Source organism: Acinonyx jubatus, chromosome E2 (assembly GCF_027475565.1).
Source record: "Acinonyx jubatus isolate Ajub_Pintada_27869175 chromosome E2, VMU_Ajub_asm_v1.0, whole genome shotgun sequence".
NCBI lineage: Eukaryota > Metazoa > Chordata > Mammalia > Carnivora > Felidae > Acinonyx > Acinonyx jubatus.
The window spans coordinates 55,394,192-55,415,996 of NC_069396.1; the positions used below are offsets into that span (position 1 = coordinate 55,394,192).

Below are 21,805 nucleotides of genomic sequence, written 5' to 3' on the forward strand. Positions count from 1 at the left end.
AGGGCAAGCTAATAATAAAGCCCGAGAGGCCCATCCCTTGGCAGTAGTTCTAAGTTCACAGTGTCAATGAGTACCATCACCCTGGTCCCACACAGATGCATCATAACAAAGTAGTCACCATTCCCTGCTTTCTCTAGCCATTTTCAGAACTTGAAAAGTCTACCCTGCTCTCCCGAGAAAGCATCATTATGTAATAAATATTCTGTGAACACTTAATTGTAGGGAGTCATCTATTCTTTACATCCAAACATCCTGTTCCAGTGGAGTAAGCACAAGTGCAAACGAGCAAAAAATGTTTCAGAGGGTAAATATGTGAGATTTCTAGTTATCAAAAGATTCCCATTGTGTATGTTCATTCTTGAGAGTAAATTCGTGATTTATCTTTTCAAATTATGTCCCTGAGTACTCCAGCACAAAATATAGATTGTGCCTTTACCCTTACTTCTTACAGTATCTTCTTACTTCTGACTTCCTACAGTATCTTTACCCTTACTTCTTAATTTTTCTATTTCCCAATACTTTTCATATGCCTGCTACTTTTCTACTTTCATTTAATGTTAATGGTACAACACATGGGCCTCATTTCAGCACAAAAGCGTGCAGAAATATAATCATATGGAGTATATTCATGAATAGGAGGCAGACTTTAGAGGGTGAGAGTTTGAGATTGCATTGCTATGGTATTTTCACTACAGCCACAAAAATAATATGAGATATACTATGGAGTATGTAACTCAAATTCAACTTATGAATATGTATTTCCAAAACTGTAGGTTTGAATCTAACATGAAAAAAAAATTGTTGTGGATGACATTCAACCTAGAGAGCACAAGGATGTATTATTAGTGTTCATTATGAAATGCCCCAGTGAAGTGTGATGCACCTGGGCTAATAAAAGGCACATGATTTACTTAGGGTTACACAAAAGCTCATACTCATATTTTAGTTACTTAGATATGAGTAATAAGATATCCTAAATCAAATGGTATCAAAATGCAATTTCAGTGGCCAAATTTGAGACCTTCACAAGCATACTACTTTTGCGTTTATCTTTCTTTCTTTCTTTTGTTTTTTTTTAGAGAGAGCATGAGTAGGCAAGAGGGGCTGAGAGAGAGAATCTTAAGCAGGATCTACACTCAGCAGAGAGCCCAATGTAGAGGCTGATCCCAAAACCTTGAGCTGAAATGGAGTCAGACACAACATACTGAGCCACCTATGCACGCCTACTTTGGTTCTTTTGATTAAAATGTTCTCTACAACTTTCTCTTCCGTTTCCAAAAATAAGAGTAATTTTTATTCATCCATGAAATACAACTATTACCTTTCAAAAGAGGGAGAGACCATCATTCCCCCTCCATTTTCTCTATCCAAATGCCATCCCTAGTAACCTATCATTGCCACATGAAACTGTAATTCTTTCAATTTCCCAACCTACTGTTTCATGATGATCTGACAGAGTAATCCTTTCCTATAATAATCAACAAAGGCTCTCAATCATATCAACAAATCTAGAGAAATACTCGTGACCATAGAAAACATGGAAAATTAGATAATAGTTTTAGATCTATTCCCTGCCACTTTCCATTGTCTCAGATTTATACAATAATGTGTCTTAAAATTAGCATCCTATCTTTCCAGGGCATATAGCTATGACTAAGCCCCACCTAATGAAATAGGTTCTTTTAACCTTACCGATGCTTTCTCTGAGACTACTATGGTTGACAAGTGAAATGTATTTAGTAAGAGTATAACATCAGTGGATTCCAAACTTGAGGTTATGAGTCATCAATAATAACGTAACCTCAAGAAACCTTAAATAATTGAGTAAAAAGCAGCTATAGTGGTGTCTTTCTGGCTCAGTCGGAACAACATGGGACTTCATCTTGGGGTTTTGAGTTTGAGCTCCACGTTGGGTATAGACAGGAAAATAAAATCTTAAAAAAATTTAAACAGAAGATGATTAGGTCTTTCTATAGATATACTTATTCCATTGAAACACATTAAATAATTTTAATTTTCTGTGGAATTTAACACCTAAGATTGGCTAATCCTCCAAATAGACCTAGTTCCCCCTAGTGTGAATTTTCGTATTGTAGTCCACTGAGAATTGGCTAAACAATTATCACCTTCATTACACATGTAATGTTTCTGTCCAGTATAAATTCTGTGTTTCCTGAGGTAAATATCTTGACACATTTGTATGATTTTCATGTGAATTCTTTCAAGACCACACATTTTTTTAATTACTGGAAGTCTGTACCTCTTAATCTCATTTGCCTATTTTAACCCCCTCCCCAAAGTTGTACATTTTTAAAAGTCTGATCACACTCATTACATTTGTAAGGTTTCTCTCCAGAAAGAATTATGTTCCACAAGGTATAAGCTTTGGATAAGCCTTGCCATACATTCTATTTGTGTGCTTTCAGAGATTTATATTCTGATATCAGGTGAGATGTGAGCCCTGGTTACAAGCATTGCCACATACATTAGTTTCATATGGTTCCTCTCCAGGATGGAATCTCTGATGTTGAGTAAGGCTTGATCACTTGCTTATTTTATTTGCAAGGTTTCTTTCCACTTTGAGTTCTTTCATGACACCCAAAGCTTAAACTTTGAATAAAAGCACCACCACACATGATATAGTTTATACTCTTTCTTTTCACATGTATTTTCTGATGCCTCGTAAAAGCTTTGCCACACTCATTACATTCATAAGGTTTCTCTCCAGTATGGATTTTCTTATGCTGAGCAAGATGCTCGTACAGGCTTTGCCACACTCGTTACATTTGTTTCTCTCCACTATGAGTCCTCTCATGACCCCAAAGGTCTGAACGTTTACTAAAAGTCTTATCACATTTATTACATTTATAAGGCTTTTCTCCTGTATGAATTCTCTGATGTCTCATAAGGCTTGTACTTTCAGTAAAAGCCTTGTCACACACATTACATTTGTATGGTTTCTCCCCAGTGTGTATTTTCTGATGCCTAGTAAGATTTGCAAATTGGGTAAATGCTTTGCCACACTCCTTACATTTGTAAGGTTTCTCTCCAGTATGGATTTTTCTATGTTGAGTAAGATGTGAACGCTCAGCAAAGGCTTTGCCACACTCACTACATTTGTAAGGTTTCTCCCCAGTATGAGTTCTCTCATGACCCCAAAGGTGTGAATGTTTGATAAAAGCCTTATCACATTTATTACATTTATAAGGTTTTTCTCCTGTATGAATTCTCTGATGTGCCATAAGGCTTGAACTTCGAGTAAAAGCTTTGTCACACACATTACATTTGTGTGGTTTCTCTCCAGTGTGTGTTTTCTGATGCCTAGCAAGGTTTCCAAATTGGGTAAATGCTTTGCCACACTCGTTACATTTGTGAGGTTTCTCTCCAGTATGGATTTTTCTATGATGAATAAGATTTGAACGGTCCGTAAAAGCTTTGCCACAGTCATTACATTTGTAAGGTCTCTGTCCAGAATGAATTCTCTCATGACTCATGAGGTTTGCACTTTTGCTAAAAGCCTTCCCACAGTCATTACATTTGTAAGAAATTCCTCTAGTGTATGCTCTCCTGTATTGTGCAGGTAACAAAGGATACTTAAAAACCTTCCTGTATTTGTTCCAAATGTTTTTGGTACTGGGAGGAATTCTTTGAAGTGGTGAGACTGAGGAACCACTGTTGACAGACTTCTCAGTCAGATTACAGTCACACATTTTCTCCTCATTGTGAAATCTCTGCAGTTCAGCCAGATGTGCCTGCAAACTTAATCCAATTCTATTTTCCATGCAGTTTATGTACTGGTTTCCAGCACCACTTCTGTTATTGTCCATTTTTAGCAAATTCCTCATAAATGGCTCATCATCCATGAAATACTGGTACGTATTATTTCTTACAGAAACACTCTGCTTTTCAGGAAGAGTAACTGAGGTCTGATTAAGTTGCTGGTCTTTTCTACAAGTGAGATTTTTGTTATGGGACAAAGGTACTTCTTTGTAATTTCTTGCATCATATCCCCACTGACTCTCAAACTCATGCATATTTTCGCAGGATTCCTGGAGATCAAAATCCTTGATTCCATAACTTTCATTTCTCTCCAATATCACTAAGTGGTAAAACTCGCCTTTATTAATGTCCTCTGTTGGTGATAATTCCTTGATTGCAAATCCATCAGAAGGGATTCCTATCAAATAGAGATGGAAGATAAATCTTTTATACTAAATTACATAATTACACACCAAAATAATACTTTATACTGAACACAGGAAGTTTCTCAAGTATGGTATTCAAACAATATTGTAATATACAATGTTTGTAAGTTTTCTTTTTATAAATGTTTCCATATCAATAATTTCTCTAATTTTAAGGTAATTTTTCCAAACACACATTATACACTATACATATTTTTTGCCCATGTAACTGGATAATGAAATGAAACTTCATAATTAGCTCATCCATACACTGGCTATTATATAAGTGTGCATGAAATCATACAGATGTCTATCTTCCTTAATTCTTAATCTTTATAAAAATGTGTTTACCTGAACACGGTATTTCATAATTCAGTGATTCTCAACATATCTTTCATTTTTCCTACTGTGTGTTCCTTATGGAATGTAAATTCTGTCTTTAGTTCTCAAGGAAGAATTGTTTAGAATTCCAGAGAATATTATTTTCTGTAAATGTGGTTACTTATTAACTTAACCTGCTAGATCAATTTTTAGATTGTAATATACGGATTTGTTAAAAGACCCTGTTTCCTTCATCATATCCTCATACATTATTAAACACACATTATTATTAAACACCAAATCAAGCTGCTCTCCTGAGCAATCTGTACTGTTTATGAATAGGGGTCTTTCTACAGTGTGGGGAGGGGCAGGACATGTGGACACTGAGGTGCTTTGGTGCTCAAAATTAATATACCAGGAGATACCAGTATAGTTTGTTTAGCTCAATGAAAAATCTGAGGAAAGGCCAGGACCTGGATTCAGAAAAGCAAGAGTAAAACACAAGGAGTAACGGGCAATGTGGGAATGCTGCTTGTGCTTGCACATCTAAGGGAATATGATTGTGCTGTAAGTTAAACGCCTGACCTTGGAAAAGGTCAAAACAAGTTAACTGACTGCCTGAATGCTTAAGGATTATTTTAGGTATGCAGAATGCTGGTTCTCTTCCAAGAACTACTGAACCAAAAGCACAAGTGCAAAACCACAGAATCAGTTATTTATGAAAATTCACCATAATGTTTCCTGCTTTTCCCCAACTTTAAATAACCTTATTGTCTCTGAGCCTTATCTTTAAAGATGTCAGTGAAATTTGACTTTGCTAAGAATTTAAGGGTTTTAAATCCTATTCTCCCAACTCCCAGATTTTTTTATTTAAATTCTACTTAGTTAATATATAGTGTAATATTGGTTATATTGGTTTCAGGAGAATTTAGTAATTCGTCACTTACATATAACACCCAGTGCTCCTCATCACCAGTTCCCTACCTTAAGCTTTTCTGACTACTAATGTTCTGCAAATACCTAAACAAGCAGGAATGCAGAATTTCTGAAGAAAAGGGAAGTTAGAGTCCATTTGCCACATTATGATGCCTTTCCATTCTCAAAACAGCTGCAGTCATTCTCTTAAGAATAGGGATTTGAAACTCTTATGATCACGTCAGGGGCTCTCAACAGAAAATGCAAAGACATAAAAAGTTAATTACCAACTTCTGGAGAGAAGTTATCCTCACCCAGGGAGACCAGGTTCCTGTAGTTCTCCAACATCACGTCCCTGTACAAGGCCCTCTGAGCGGGGTCCAGGCACTCCCACTCCTCCTGAGAGAATTCTATGGCCACATCCCTGAATGTCAACCGCCCCTGAAAGGAAAACACATTTCAGCAAGTGGACAGGGAAAGTGTTCTTATTTGACACAAAACAAGAGAAGCACAGCTGTGTAAAGACTGACTTGGCTGGAGTGAGTGCTCTTTGATCCGTGCAATATAATTTTGAGCAAGTTACACTTAACATAAAATTAGCATTTAAAAGTACCATTCGGGGGCATTTAGTGCACTCACAAACTTCACCTCTGTCTAGATCCAAAACATTTTTATCAGCCCCAAATCCTTTACCCATTAAGCAGGTGCTTCCTATTCCCCAGTCCATGGCAACCACTAATGAATGGTTTGTCTCTATGGATTTACCGATTTTGGATCTTTTCATGTAAATGGAATGGCATCAAAAATGTGACCGTTTGCATCTGCCTTCTTTCACTTAGAATAATGTTTGAGGTTCATCCATGATATAGTATGTATCAGTGGTACATTTCCTCTCTTCTGGCTGCAGAGTGTTCCACTGCAGGACTAGACCATATTCACTCAACTACTGATGGGCATTTGGTTGTTATCACCTTTGGCTAATATTAGTAACTTGCCATGAATTTTGTAGTACAAGTAAGTGTTTGCATACCTGTTTTCAATTCTTTTGGTTATTTCCTAGGAGTGGAATTACTGGGTCACATGGTTAATTTTTTAAGAATCTGCCACAGTCTTTTCCACAACACCTACACCCTTTTCACAGTAATGTGTCATGAGTCTACATTCTCCACATCTTTACCAACATTTTGTTGTTGTTGTTGTTCTTTTACAGTAGTCATCCTAGTGGGTGTGAAATGGTCTCACTGTGGTTTTGATTTTGCATTTTATTAATGAGTACTTTCATCAAACATCTCTTCATGTGCTTGTTTCAATTGTGTATCTTGTATGGAGAAATGTCTATTAAAATGCTTCGACCACTTATAAGTTGGGTTTTTGTGTTTTGGTTGTTGATTTCTATAAGTTCTTCATACATTCTAAGTTCTAGACCCTTAGTAGATATGTGATTAGCAAATTATTTCCTCCCATTTCCTCACCTATGTGATAATGTCCTTCAGTGCACAGACATGATTAATTCTGATGATGACCAATTTATCTACTTTGTCTTTTTCTCTTTTGATTTGGGATCATGTATAAAAATCCACTGCCAACGCTCAGGTCATGAAAATTTACCCCTATGTTTTCACCTAAGACTTTTATACTTGTAACTCTTACACACAGTCTTTTGATTAATTCTGAATTGATTTCTTTACATAAGGCAGTTTCAATTTCATTCTCACACGGATATCTAGTTGTGCCAGCACCATTTAAGAGACTGTCCTTGTCCACTGTTTTTGGCACTACTGTAAAAAAGGAATGGGTTACAGATGTATGGGTTTATTTTGTGGAAGTTCAGTTCTATCACTGTGATCTGTATTTCTAGCCTCTGCTGGAATTACACTTTTGATTACTCAACGTTTGTAGTTAAGGTTTGATGTCAAGAATTCTAGGTCCTCCAATATTTTCTTTCTCACATTTATTTTGGTTATTTGGCATCCTTACCAATTCAGTATTAGTTTTAGAATCAGGAATCCCACTTAGGCCAAAAAGGCTGTTGGGATTTTGCTGAGGACTGCATTACTCTTTGTATCACTCTGGAGAGGACTCCCATTTTACAGTCTTCCAATCCACAAACACAGGATATCTTGACATTTATTTAGGTTTTCTTTAATATTCCCCAGCAACTTTGTAGTTTTCAGTGTGTATAAATCTTCCATTTACTTTCTTAAATTTATTCCCATTTGTTTCCTTGCTCATGTAAATGGAATTGTTTACTTAATTTCCAGTTGTTGATTGCTACTGTACAGAAATGCAACTGAATTTTGAGTGTTGATATTGTATTCTGTATTTCAATGAATTTATTATCACCGGTAGTTTGAGGATTCTTTATTTCTAAATATGAAATCATGTCTTCTACAAATATAGTGTGATTTCTTTTCCAATCTTGACACATTTGACTTGTTTTTCCTCTGTATTTTCTCTGATTAGAAGTTCCAGTACAGTGTTGATATGCGGTGGCAAAATGGGCACACTTGTTTTGTTCTTGGTATTAGGGGGAAGTTTTCAGTTGTTCACCAGTATGATGTTAGCTATGGAATTTTAATAATACCCTTTTTTAGATTGAGGAAGTTCCCTTCTACTTCTAATTTTTGAGTTTTTGTTGGATGCAGTATTCTGTATATGTCCGCTGAATCTAGCTGGTTTACACACAGTCCTCTATCATTGATGTCTGGTTGTTCTATCCATTATTAACAGGGAGCACTGAGGTCTCCAGCTAGTATACTAGAACTATCTCCTCCATTTTGCTTCAAAAAACTGGGGGCTTTGTTGTTATGTACATATTGTTTATAGTTGTTTTATCTTCTTGATGGATTGGCTCTTTTTTCAATACATAATGTTCTTCAGTATCTTTGGTAACAGTTTTACAACTTAAAAGCTATTTCATCTGATATTTGTATAGGTACCCAACTAAGTTTCATTACTATCTGCATGGAAAATCTTTTTCCACCTTCACTTTGAACCTATCTGTGTATCTCAATTGAGGCTTGGGGCACCTGGGTTGCTCAGTCAGTTAAACACATGATCTGGATTTTGGTCAGGTCATGATCTCACAGTTCATGAGTTCAAGCCCCGCATTGGACTCTGGCTGACAGTGGGAAGCCTGCTTGAGATTCTGTCTCCCTCCCTCTCCCCCACTCAAGCTCTCTAAATAAAGAGTTTTAAAAAACAGAGTGAGCCTTTTATAGACATAGAGTGGAATCATTTTTAAAAACTAATTCCTTGGGGCGCCTGGGTAATTCAGTCGGTTAAACATCTAACTTCGGTTCAGATCATGATCTCAGTTTGTGAGTTTGAGCCCTGCATCAGGTTCTGTGCTGACAGCTCAGAACCTGGAGACTGCTTCGGATTTTGTGTCTCCCTCTCTCTCTGCCCCTCCCCCACTCATGCTATGTCTGTCTCTCAAAAATAAACATTTTAAAACATTAAAAAAAATAATTCCCTTATCTTTTATTGAAGAGTTTAATCTGTATACATTTCAAGTTACTACTGATAAGAATTACTTCTAACATCTGTTGTTTGTACATCTAATATTTTCTTTCATAATTCCTCCTCTTGTAGGTGTCTATGTGGGTGCATACTATTTTGATTGCCCTTATGTTCATTTTTCTATTTTCAAGTTATTTTCAGCGTGGTTATCCTGGGGATTATAGTTTACATGTTAAACTAATAATATTTGAATTTCAGTTGATACTAATTTACCTTTAATAGCATACAAACAACTGTTGTTATACAGTCACCCTTCATGTTCTTACTGTCAAAAATTATTTGTAAGAGATGTGAACAGATGTTTTATACACTCAAGAACAGATTTTTATTATTGTTTTACACAGTTGTCTTTTAAGACACATAGGAAAAACTAAGTTAGAAAACAAAAATATTATAATACTGGCTTTTATATTTACTTATGTAGCTACCTTTACTAGGTTTCATCCATTTCAGCCTGAGGAACTCCATTTGGTATTTCATGTAGGCTAAGTCTGTAAGTGTGAACTCCCTCAGCTTTTGTTCCTCTAGGAGTCTCTTAATATCACTATCAATTTTGAAGTATAGTTAGCCTCATAAGGAATTCCTGACAGGTTTTTTTTTTTAATCTTTCAAACTTTTAATACCACAGGAGACTGCTTCTTGGCCTCCACAGTTTCTGAAGAGAAATAGGCTGTTAAACTTATTGAGAAGCCCAGTACATGAGAAGTTGTTTCTGTCTTGCTACGTTCCGCATTCACTCCTTTGTCTTATAAAAGTTGACTGATTATGTGCTTGCCAGGGATCTCCATGCATCTGTCATAGCTGAAGTTCATTGAGTTTTTGGATGCGTAGGTTGTTTTTGATAAATTTGGCATGTTTTCAACTCTTATTTCTTCAAATATTCTTTCTGTCCTTTCTTCTTTATCCTTTCCTTCTGGGATTCCTACTACGTGTATATCAGTATTCTTAATAGTGGTTTCTTAGTCTCTGTTCATTTTTCTTTTTTTTTCCCCCCTTTTATTCTGCTTTTGTCCCCTTTCTTCTGTTCACACTTGATAATTTCAATTAACCTATGTTTAGGTTCACGGATTCTTTATTCTTATTGTCTATCTGTTGATGAACTCTCTAGTGGATTCTCAATTTTGGTGTTTATACTTTTTTAACTCCAGAATTTCTATTCCATCCCTTTACTATAATTTCTATCTCTTTATTGACATTTTCTATTTGTTGAAACACTGTTCTACTTCTTCCATGTTTTCATTTACCTGAGGATGTTCAAGACAGTTGGTTTCAAATCTTTATTTACTAAGTGGAATGTCTGTGCCTCCTCAGAAAGACCATCATTAATCTGGTTAATCACGGTAAAGATGTACAATCTTAAGATATCCTTAGATATCTGTAGTGAAGTCAGCCTGGTAGAAGCAGCCACCATGGCATTCTTTGAAACAGTAAGAAATTGTAAAGGACTCATGTATCTTCATTTAGAGAATGTTCCAATGAGGATCTAAAAAAGCAGTTATCTCTATGTTTCCTAACATGAAAACAACTTCAAGACATATGGTATGTAAATATTTCAATTTGTAGAATAAAATATGATGATTAAACATTTACTGGAGAATATATTCTAAAATCTCATTACAACATATAAATGCATTTTTAGAAGATTTGCACTAAAGAGGACATCAGTTCCCAATGAAGACAATCCGTGATGATGGAAGATATGACAGGCAAGGGGATATTTACTTCTTAGTTTCTAAACTGCATCACTCTGTGGAACTGAACCACAAAAATATATACTAGAAGGATTGAATACAAAAAAATAAAAAATAAAAATAATATTTAACAATTAGTAAAATGAAAATTTAGCACCAGCCTCCCTGATGACAGAAGGTTCTGCAGCTATGGCTGGCTAAATTAAACATTTCTATCTAAAAAATGTGCAGTGTAACATTTCCTAAATGAACACCATGGTCTGTATGAGATGGATGTGCTATAAATAATATGTGGTGCCTGGGTGGCTCAGTTGGTTGAGCAGCTGACTTGGGCTCAGGTCATGATCTCACAGTTCATGAGTTCAAGCCCAACATCAGGGTTGCTGCTGTCAGCACAGAGCCCACTTCAGATCCCCCGTCCTCTTCTCTCTCTCTGCTCACCCCTGCTCTCTCGCCCTCAAAAATAAACATTAGAAGAATAAAAAATAAAAAAATACTAATTTAAAGAACACTTACTGTTACACAAGTAGGTTGATTCTACACTTTAAAACCAATTATGTTAATAAAATAAAACACTCTCTGTATTCCTTATTCCTACATTGAACTTCCCACTCTATTCCAAAGAATTAATACTTTGGAGTCAGAAGCACAAGGACTCCCTTCTTTAACGTCAAAAGGCATTTGTAAAATAAGACAAAGCAAATCTACCCTGTCAGTCTTACTTTCCAGGGTTTCTCAGGTACTTGTGCACATTAATACATTACTAACATATGTAATCTCTTTAATCCTGGTTTATATGAGCTGAAAACGATCCAGAAGGGGTCTCTGAAGAATCCTTACTGCCCAACTCCAAGGACACCACAAAGCCTACTCCCATTTTCCAGTCCTTGCCTATGTAGAAAATCCTTCACAGGATTACCACCTAAAATGAGCCTTTTCATTAAGTTCTATGTCACTGGGTCACAGTGAGATGGAATCTGCATGGAGATGAGAGGAGACTGGGAGAAGGCCCTGGGTGGGAGTAAACACTGTAGGCAGGACAACTCTGAGATGGAGAAGATTAATGCGTCCAAAATGTGACATTTTAGGAAGAACAATCAATGAAAAATAGGACTTTTACCTGGAAAAGAGCCATTCCTCCTTTTTTCCCTCTTCTGGTCTTCTTTCTCAGGTAAGGTTATACTGCGTGACAAAAAGTTATGTTGCTTAATGTTTAGAATCATCATAACCCCTTCTTCTGCCATAACATACATATAGGGAGAACCTCACTATGGGAGAAAGATCGTCCTTTGCTGCCAACTGCAACAGGAAGGATACAGGGATAATAAACTCCTATATGGAGTTCTCCAAGTGCATTTTCACCCATTTCTTCAGAAAGCCCTCCCCTCCTGCTGAAACCTACATACTCTACTGCAACTGAATTGTCCTCTGTCTACCTGACACTGAGCCAAAGGGAGGTGCCTCATTCAAGTTCTTGGCTCCTCCTTAGGCAACCAACATGCAATGAATGGTTGATGCAGGACACAGAATCCTGTCCATTCCATCAATTTAGAACAATTCTTAAAGGCCACCCCAGGTCCAGAGCTCCCTGGTAGCCATACGGAGAGTTTAGATCTTTGTCCTGCTGGTGATGGCAAGCTGTAAGAAGGTTTAATGTCAAAAGACGAGATGATCAAATTTTTAAGATTTAGCTAGGATACACAGAAAGAGGGTGAAGCTGACAGAGGCGTGCCTCTGTCTCTAAGACTATGCTCCTTCCTCTTTCTTAGTGGTTTTCATTATTTTTGGAACTGGGTCACATTGTAAAGTCTAATGATAACTGCACACCCTCTCCCAGAAAACTGCCAAAGACAAACACACACCCAATCATTTCAGGGATCATTTCAGGGATCTTATTAGCTCATGTTCAGAATTCTTGGTCTATCGACTCATGTTAAAGGTGGGTGCCCTGGGGATCACAGGAAGAGTTACTTTACCAAGTTACCCTTAAGTCTGAGTGGAGTGAGCAGAACTGGGTATAAGTAAATTCTGAAATAGTGGCCTTGACATGTTTAAGTGGAAAGGGCTTGTCCTAATTCCAGATCATAACCTTTCATATTCCTCAAACAAGAGAAGCTTCTCTTTCATGGGTGTAATCAAACCCAAGCATTTAATTCCTTTTTTCAGAACAACTATATTAAATTACAAATAGCAACTAGTCCTGGAAAACATGAAAAAGGGTCACCTGTGGAGATGAGGTCTGAGCAGTCTCTGCATCATGAACGGATGGGCTCTGCTGGAACAAAGTTCCACATCAATCCAGCCCCTCCATCAACATCTGTACTGAAAAGGCAAAGGGGACTTGAGGAGAACATCTACTAGTTGGAGACTTCAGCTCAGAACTCGGTAATGTAAAAGATAACAAGAGAAGAAGAGAACTGTTGAGTATTAAATTAACTGACTAAACTAGATTTTGAATGTTAAAAGATCATCAACATGCTTAACGCCTGTGTAATGAAATACTATAAAGTTATTTACCAGACATCAAAGAATAGTTCCAACATACGATAGACGGCCAAAGGCAGTGGGCCTGGGGCCCGTACTTGCCTCTGAGCGATTTTAACCGGAAAGGAACGCAGACACTCGGTACCCGAACCAAGCGACAGGGCTCGGAAAGTCTTATGGACACAACGCGAGAAGCAAAAGGGACGAACTTCCGGCGAGAGGGACGAGTGGGTTCCAGGATTTTACCTTACCAGGTGACCCCGAAACCTGGGTGTGGAGGAGGGATTTGATGAGCGCGACCGCTGGTAAGAACCAGAAAAACGGAGACTCACTCACCCGAGCGTGCCGGTTGCTCCGCGCCATCCGCTTCCGGGTCTCTAGAAAAGCGCGCGTGCGCGTGCGCGTGCGTCGTGGGGCGGGGCGGAGGCGGGTCGAGGACGCGACGGTTGGGAGCTGGGGCTTGAGTCACTGGATCCCGGCCTGCGCACCGTCCCTTTCCCTGCGTCTGCCAGTCTGTTTGTCCTTTCTCCCCGGCGGTTTCGAGCTCTGCTTTTGGATTCCTTCCAATCCCGCTGGTGTCGTTTGGAGCCAGGCTGGGTACAACGTTAGGGAAGGGTGGGCCGCTTCTGTTGGGAGCAGTGGTATTTGACAGGTTGAGCACGGTGCTCAGGGAAACATTTGTAGCGACAGGTGGAGACGTGCGGCCAGCGAGGGAGGCGTAGGAGCACGGGGACCTGGGGCCGGAGGTCCTCGTGGGTCGACTGAGACCTGGACATGACAGCTCCTTGTTTAATGAGGCAAAAAGCCGGGGTGGTCACTGTCGGTGATGGACGCTAGAATGCGAAATGCAAAACTCTTCTGTGGCGAATGTGCAATTTGGTACTAACCCCCCATCAGAGCTTTTCACTGAATTGTCACTTCTGCTCCCCATTCGCTGGACTGCGTTCCCTGGCGTTCCCCTCCAGGCCCTGGGCTGTGGGGGCGGAGGGCTGGCACGTTGGTTTAAAGGAACAAACATTTCTGCCTCTATGAGTGTTCATCAATTTTTCTCTCTTTAAATTTGATATTCGAATCCACACCTCTCGAGATGAACTATAAATCCAAACGCCTTTGAGACCTACCAGATGGTACCTGCATTTTGCTTAAGTCCTTAATTGCCAAATATCATTGCAATTTCAATTTTTAAAAATCTTTGTTCTCAGTTATTTTGGAAGACTACTTTATACTTGAAAATTAGATTTTTAAAAACAGTTTATTGACAGAGAGAGAAGCAAGTCTTATGAGGAATTTAACCATGTTTTAATTATTTTTTTACCCTATAGACTCCTCCTTTGAGCTTTATTTTTCTGTAGGATGTAAAGAAAAGACCATTTATGGACATTTTGATAGGAATTCCCATTTCCCAAATACCAAGCATTAATGATGTCATCCCCACTTTAGTTTTTACTGATTATTAACTTTTCTTGTGCACTTTGACATACTTCTGAATTTTTAACTTCACTGATACAATACCCTGCTCATAAATAAACATCTCAGGAGGATAACCATACTCGGTTTTTTTTGTTTTGTCTTGTTTTGTTTAGAGTTTTTGTGGCTATTCTTATTTGTTCATTATTCTGTAAGGTTTTTGCAATAACACTGCTAGTTTGAAAAACTAACTGATGGTATCTATATCAGGATCCAATTAAATTTATAAATTGGCTTAAGGAGAATTGACCTTTTTATAATGAGTTTTTCTACCCAAGAACATTATATACATTTACATTCATTTACTTCTACTTTCATATATTTCAGGAATGTTTTATTTTTTTCCTACATATTGGCTTTACACATTGTTGTTAGGTTCATTCCTGGTCAGTTTATTTCATTTTATTTTTTTAAAGCTATTTATTTCATGAGCCCTTTTTCTTTTTTCTTTTTTTTTTTTTTGTATATCAATATTATATCCTATTAGCTTACTGAATTATTTTTCATAGTGATTTTACTTGCATATCTACAGCCAACTCTGTGCTCATACTGATGTCCCTGACTTTGACCCCATACTTCAGGGTGCATTTTAGCCTTCCCCCTTGCTTTTCTGTCCCTATCTGTATTTACCAAGTACTATGGCATCATATGCCTTTGAAGAGTTTTCCATCTATTCCTCCGCGCTCCCATGCTCTCTGCACACTGCTTATAACCCCCTCCCTCTGGCCTCATTTGGACCCTGCTCTAACACACCTGCAACCTTCCAACTCGGCCCCATTCTCCTGGACCTGCAGTGGCAATGCTCACAGCAGTTTAAGACATTTCACGTGGTAAATATCATCTTTGGGGTTGTTGTAGGGATGGAAGAAGTAAAAGAGGTGGAAAGTGCCTCTATTGTCTGGCATCCAAGGTCAGGAGATGCCTGTATTCTTCCAACATATGAGCACATTGTCGAGATACACATGTGCATGCAGGCCCTTTGAATGTAATCACACGGGACTGGGAATGTGGGAGTACAGGCGAGTGTGTAAATGTGTGTGCTTGTGTTTGATGAGCATGTGCATGAGTGTGAGTTTGCTATGGAGTGTATGAGGGTGTGATTGTGTGAGGGTATATGGCCGTGCATTTGAGTATTATGTTGTGCATATGCACATGTGTTTGCATCTATGTGTAATGTGTATGTATTTGTATTTGTGAACTAAGGATTGTCCACCATTATGGTTCTAATGTCTGACTTAGACATGGGGAGTATTTGATTGTGTATTTATGGTAGGGAAAACAAAGGATTAGTTCGAACTCATGTTTCTTAATAATAAAGTCAATTAGGGGCGCCTGGGTGGTTCAGTCGGCTAAGCGTCCGACTTGGGCTCAGGTGCTGATCTCACGGTTTGTGAGTTCAAGCCCTGCATCGGGCTCTGTGCTGACGACTCAGAGAGTGGAGCCTGCTTGGGATTCTGTGTCTCCTTCTCTCTCTGCACCTCCCCCAATTTGTGCTCTGTCTCTCAAAAATAAATAAATGTAAAAAAAAATTTTTTTAATAATAAAGGCATTAGAGCTGATGACTGAAAACTCAGCAAAAATATAGGTGTGGAAAGATATAACCACCAAATGCTATTTAAATGAGTATTGGGGCCCCTGGGTGGCTCAGTTGGTTAAACCTCCGACTCTGGATTTTGGCTCAGGACCTGATCTCACATTTGGTGATACTCAGCACTGTGTCAGGCTCTGCACTGACAGTCCAGACCTGCTTGGGATTCTCTCTCTCCCTCTCTCTCTGCCCCCCTCCCCCATTATACTCTATCTCTCTTTTTCTCTCAAAATAAATTTAAACATCTTAAAAATTAATTTAAATGAGTATTGGCTTATCTGAGCATTAAAGGAATTATTGAATCTGCCCATTTCATCATCTGATCCTGGTGCTTTTATTTGTGAGGGTCTCAGAAACTTTTCCCTTTTTTGTAGATATTGTTCTGTTTAGACTTCCTGTTAACACTAGGGAGATCAAAATTGGTAAAGCATATCTTCCTAACAAATTTCCACGTCATGTACACTTCCAAATATATTGTCACTGAGTTGTGCAAATAATCCAGTGATCCCTGATGTAAATAATTGTTGGCATGTTCTTTGATTGTAACTCTGAAAATCCTTTGCATATACTTTGATTTCATTTCTATGCTTATAATTTATATGATAGGTCACCTTAGTGGTCTGAATATTAGAAACAACTCTATTTGGGGTAGAATTTCTCAAGAGAGCAGAGAATCCATTGAAATTCAAGTGTTTCCTCAACAGTCCCTCATCTATCAGACCTCAGCATTTCCTGCCCTCCTCTTGAACACTTGTCTACCTCCAGGGCTTGTGGAAAAGAGAGAGCTTCTCCCAAACACCTGAGAGATGCTAATTTGGAACTTATAATTCGTTTTTGGCAAGTAGAAACTGGGAGGAAGAAAAGCTTTTCAATATTCTCAGTTTCCCAAACCTGTGCTCTCACTGGAGTTCCGGATGAAATGATTATTTCTTCAGGAAGGGGAGGTTGCAGAATCATAAACCCAGACCTTAAGATCTGGCTGCCTCCCTCCTGCATGTACTGACTGCATGACCTTCACACTGAGCCAACTGTTCTAACAGGAAGGAGTGAGTGTATTTTTGATTTCCATTTAATAGGCAGAGTCTGCAATGAAAATAAGCTTTTTGTTTGTTAACATGCAGTTGTACTTTTCATTGGACCTTTACCTTATTATAGGATGTGAAAAGTAAATCAATTTCTTACCTTTGTGATAGTAATATCAAGTAATATCAACTACCAAACCCCAAGTATTAATGATGTCATCCCCAATTTCTTATTGCTTATTAGCCTCATATACTTTGGTCTATTTTTGAATTCTTATCTCTACTCATCTATTAGTCTTATTTAAGAAACATGTTTCATAGAGCTGCCTATCCATTTTTTCTTTTTTCTTTGTTTTTCAGAATACTTAAAAATGAGATCTACCCTATAATGGATTTTTAAAAATGTTTGTTTTTGAGAGAGAGGGGCAGAGCATGAGCTGCGGAGGGGCAGAGAGAGAGGGGGACAGAAGATCTGAAGTGGGCTCCTTGCTGACAGCAAAGAGCCCAATGCAGACTCAAATTCATGAACTATGAGATCATGACCTGAGCCAAAGTCAGACGCTTAACTAAGTCACCAGACGCACCCCTCTTTATTTTTTAATTTAAATTTTAGGGGCGCCTGGGTGGCGCAGTCGGTTAAGCGTCCGACTTCAGCCAGGTCACGATCTCGCCGTCCGTGAGTTCGAGCCCCGCGTCAGGCTCTGGGCTGATGGCTCGGAGCCTGGAGCCTGTTTCCGATTCTGTGTCTCCCTCTCTCTCTGCCCCTCCCCCGTTCATGCTCTGTCTCTCTCTGTCCCAAAAATAAATTAAAAAAAAAAAAGTTGAAAAAAATATTTTAAATTTTAGTTAACGTAAGTGTAGTCTTGGCTTCAAGAGTAGAACCCAGTGACTCATCTCTTACACATAACACCCAGTGCTCATCCCAAAAAGTGCTCTCCTTCATGCCCATCACCCAAAACCCATTCCCCCCCACACACCCCTTCTCCAGCAACCCTCAGTTTGTTCTCTGTACTTAAGAGTCCCTTATGGTTTGCCTCCCTCTTGGTTTTTATCTTAATTTCCCTTCCTTTCCCCTAGTTCATCTGTTGAGTTTTTCAAATTCCACGTGAGTGAAATCATGTTTGTTTTTCTCTCATTTATGTTGCTTGGCATAATACACTCTAGTTCCATCCACATTGTTTCAAACGGCAAGATTTCATTCTTCTTGATTGCCGAGTAGTACTCCATTGCATATATATACCACTTCTTTATCCTTCATCAGTCAATGGACATTTGGGCTCTTTCCATAATTTGGCTATTGTCCATAGCGCTGCTCTAAACATTGGGGTGCATGTCCACTTGCCCCACTCTTAATGGATTTTTAAGTGTACAAATACATTGAGGACTATATGTGCGATGTTGTACAGGAGATCTCTAGAGCCCTTGCATAACTAAAAGTTTACTCTCATCTTCTTTTCTTTTGCAGAGTTTTCTTGCATATTTTTATTTGTATTTTCAGCTGTAGGGATTTTTTTTTTGTAATAACATGCTTGGATTCAATAAGGAACTGGTGGAATCTGTTTCAGAAACAAATTAAATTTATAAATTAGCTTAGGGACATTTGATGTTTGATAATATGAAGTTTGTCTATCTAAGAACAATGATGTGATTTTATATTTGTTTATGTCTACTTTCATATGTTTCTGAAATCTTCTATGGTTTCTCATATACACTTGATACATTTTTATTGGATTTATTCCCAGGTGTTCTGTTTTTTTATTTTGTTGTATTATTTTATTATTTAAAAATTTTACTTTTCATCCTTTGGTAATTGCACCTCCAATCCCCAAATGTAACTTGCCAATTGTAATTTTTTGTACACATGCAGGCACTTGTTTTGTATAATTTGAAGCCAGGGCATGGGTTCAAACTGATTTATAATATATTATAATTGAATTGCCCCATTCAGTGGGATAATTGACGCTATCCCCGTCCTACAATAAGAGCTGCTAGGTGTAGGAAAGTCAAGGTGGAAATGCAGTAGAGGTGAAAAGAAAACAGCCTCCTTCCTAACCCTCACTTGCCATAAAACAAACTCCATCTAGATAAATATGAAATTATCTAAGACCTACAATCCATGAGCAGCATTTTTATTTTATCGCTGTTATGTAGAAATTAGGAACCAAAGGACAAGACAATACGGAAAAAGGTTTATTTTGCTTACATAAAATTCTGCACATTTATAGATGAAAGACTACATGATCCCAGTGTAAAACACAAATTGGAAAGTACATAAAATATATATAAAATGACAGCATCTATCTTAAATATCCTCTCATAAATAGGATAACTTGAAATCTGCAAAATAGAAGAAAACTTAAAATTTGGCATATGAGCCAGCTGTGAGAATAAGCACATACGGTCAATAACACTAATGTATCTTGAACCAGGTTTCATATAGAGGAACTGAAAAGCGAAGGACAAACCGACATGGTGACTTCACCAAACTGAACAATACAACCATCCCTCCACATAGATGCTCCCCAGGCCTGTGGCTTCAGTCCTCCAAGACTGGAGGCAGGGGACCCAAGACTTAGCGCCTTTTCGGATCAAAGGGGAGGAGAGAAGTATGTTTACTTGGCGAGACGTTGGCAACAACAGAGGAATTACAGCCCGATACCTGTTCTCATCATGAAATAATGCTGGGCCGTCCTAAGACCCTCAAAACACACTACAGTGCCTAACACGAAATCGGACACGAGCTCGTCAGCTCCGCACTCGGTGTTCGCAGTGCCTTTGCTCCGAGCGCCCCAAGTCTGACACGCGCGGTACCCGCAGTGTGGGCGGTAGCAGGGCCTTGGTCTCACCCCGGGGGCTGCGCGCGCAGCTCTGCGGCAGCGCGGGTGCCTTCCCCAGCGCGGGCGGCCTCGCTCCCGACCCCGGGAGGGGAGGCCCCTCGTCCCTCGCGGGGGGAGCCCCGGGCTTCTCCTGTATCCCCAGCTGGAGCCCGGGGGCCCGGCGGCGGGGCTGGGACGAGCCAGCTCTCTGCAGGGAAGACGTAGGCCGCCTGGTTGGCCATGGTGTAGACGGTCTGCAAGGCCGCGCACAGAGGCGCCCAGAGCCGCCCGAGCCCGGAGCGCTGCTCCCAGGTCAGCGGGGAACGCTCCCGCTGCTCCCACGCCCCAGCCACGTCCTGACGGACGGCCTCAGACAGGGCGCGCACGGCGGTCACCAGCCTCTTCCGAAGTGGGGGCGGCCGGTCTCCCGGGGACCTGCACCTGCTCCGCCGGCCGCGCCCGGCGCCCCGCGCCCCGCGTCTCCTGCGCTGGGCACCCGCGGTCTCCTCGCTCTCGCTGCCCTGGCCCGAGTCCGGCGTCGTCCGTTTCCTCTTTCCCGGAGTCACACTGCGCTCACCTGCTGGAGAGGTCCCTGCGGAGGCAGCACGTGGCCGGGCGCCCCGCCAGCTGGATTCCCGGGGACCCCACCCCCTCGGGTGAACCTCCTGCCCCGGCTCTGGGACGAGGCGAGGCCAGGCCCGGCACGGGTCCCCCAGAGCTCTCTGGATTCCAGGCCTCCTCACCCGAGTCAGCCCCTCAACAACCCTCTGTGCCCACGCCCCGCGTGCTTGACCTGCCTTCCTCTCCGCGCACCTCCGCCCCAAAGCAAGATCCTACCTGCTGCCGGGGGGCAGGCGCTGTCGCTGGAAGTGACTTGCCTCTTGCCGGAGCCCTCCCAACTGGAGCAGCCTTCCGATTCTGTGGACAAGGCCAGAGGTTTTGTGACCGCCTCGGGCCGACACCCTCGCGGCCCTAATCCGTCCTGCACACGCGAGGACCGGGGCTGGCAGCCAAGGCCAGGTTCCCAGCTCTTCCTAGAGCCCAGGATGTGCGAGGGTGCCACCGAGCTCCAGTTCCCTGACCGGGGAGACAGAGCCGCCCCACGTCCTGTGCCCCCTCCGCAGCAAAACCAGCTCTCACCTGATCCGGAAATGCAGCTGTCCCTTTGGGGCTCACTTTCCCTGGGATCCTCCTCCTCTGTCTTGGGCTCTGACCCTGGGGGAAAAGAGGCCTTTTGCGCGAGTGGCCTCTCTCGAGGCCCGCAGAACCCTCTAGTCCATCCCACACCCCGATTTGTGGACGGTTCTCTCAGCAGAGGGTGTTCAGCCAGGGTCCGAGGTGAACCTGAGCAAGTTGGTCCCAGGGGATCAATGCCCCGTTTCTCAAAGCCTCCCTGGAGCTGGGTGATGTTCCTACCACCGATTTCCGAATACAACCCTGACCCCCACCCCTCCTTCCAGCCCCCCCACACAACCCACCCGACTCCTACCTCGCCTTTGGGTGCGGCTCTCTCTCAACGGCGACAGTAACGTCTCCTCTTTCCCTTCCAGTGCTTTCTCCTCCACCTCTGAGCCGCTTTCTGGGAACGAGTTCTGGTGGCAGGGCGGCCGGTCAGTGGGGTGTCGCACGGATGAGCTGCGGGGCTCTGAGCCTTCAGTTCCAGAGTCCATCTGGAAGCCCCCGGGGACGGCCTTCACCCTGCACCGCCAGGTCTCCCAAGTGCAGACCGCCCGCTGGCACCTGCCTTTTCCAGGCGCCCTCGCAGGGCGTGGCTCGCTCCTATTGGCTGGAAAAA

The 21,805-nt window shown here is 40.8% G+C and overlaps 3 protein-coding genes across 3 annotated transcripts in view; 1 reads left to right on the forward strand and 2 right to left on the reverse strand.

The window, feature by feature from the left end:
* Positions 1-21,805, forward strand: part of LOC106974915 (zinc finger protein 677-like) — a 153,086-nt gene that overhangs the window by 123,373 nt on the left and 7,908 nt on the right. The gene's annotated exons all lie outside the window — the stretch shown is intronic.
* On the reverse strand, positions 2,641-13,464 carry LOC106974905 (zinc finger protein 677-like). Its single transcript, XM_027037106.2, has 5 exons — positions 13,369-13,464; positions 12,858-12,950; positions 11,754-11,815; positions 5,708-5,861; positions 2,641-4,177 (listed from the first exon to the last, which is right to left on the reverse strand). Exons 3-5 carry the CDS (start codon positions 11,766-11,768, stop codon positions 2,781-2,783), a joined length of 1,566 nt encoding a protein of 521 aa, XP_026892907.2. The 5' UTR covers positions 11,769-11,815; positions 12,858-12,950; positions 13,369-13,464; the 3' UTR covers positions 2,641-2,780.
* On the reverse strand, positions 19,398-21,754 carry LOC113597108 (protein FRG2-like-1). The gene is made up of 4 exons (XM_027052728.2): positions 21,500-21,754; positions 21,151-21,225; positions 20,848-20,928; positions 19,398-20,602 (listed from the first exon to the last, which is right to left on the reverse strand). Exons 1-4 carry the CDS (start codon positions 21,678-21,680, stop codon positions 20,037-20,039), a joined length of 903 nt encoding a protein of 300 aa, XP_026908529.1. The 5' UTR covers positions 21,681-21,754; the 3' UTR covers positions 19,398-20,036.

Bases quoted from the DNA above. Each gene is read 5' to 3' on its own strand.
- LOC106974905 (XM_027037106.2), bottom strand. The intron at 4,178-5,707 runs GTAATTAACTTT...TCTATTTGATAG, and splicing joins TAACTTCTCTCCAGAAGTTG to GAATCCCTTCTGATGGATTT.
- LOC113597108 (XM_027052728.2), bottom strand. From the start codon at position 21,680: ATGGACTCTGGAACTGAAGGCTCAGAGCCCCGCAGCTCATCCGTGCGA. The intron at 20,929-21,150 runs GTGAGAGCTGGT...CCTTGTCCACAG, and splicing joins CAGCTGCATTTCCGGATCAG to AATCGGAAGGCTGCTCCAGT. The intron at 20,603-20,847 runs GTAGGATCTTGC...CTGCCTCCGCAG, and splicing joins CGCCTGCCCCCCGGCAGCAG to GGACCTCTCCAGCAGGTGAG.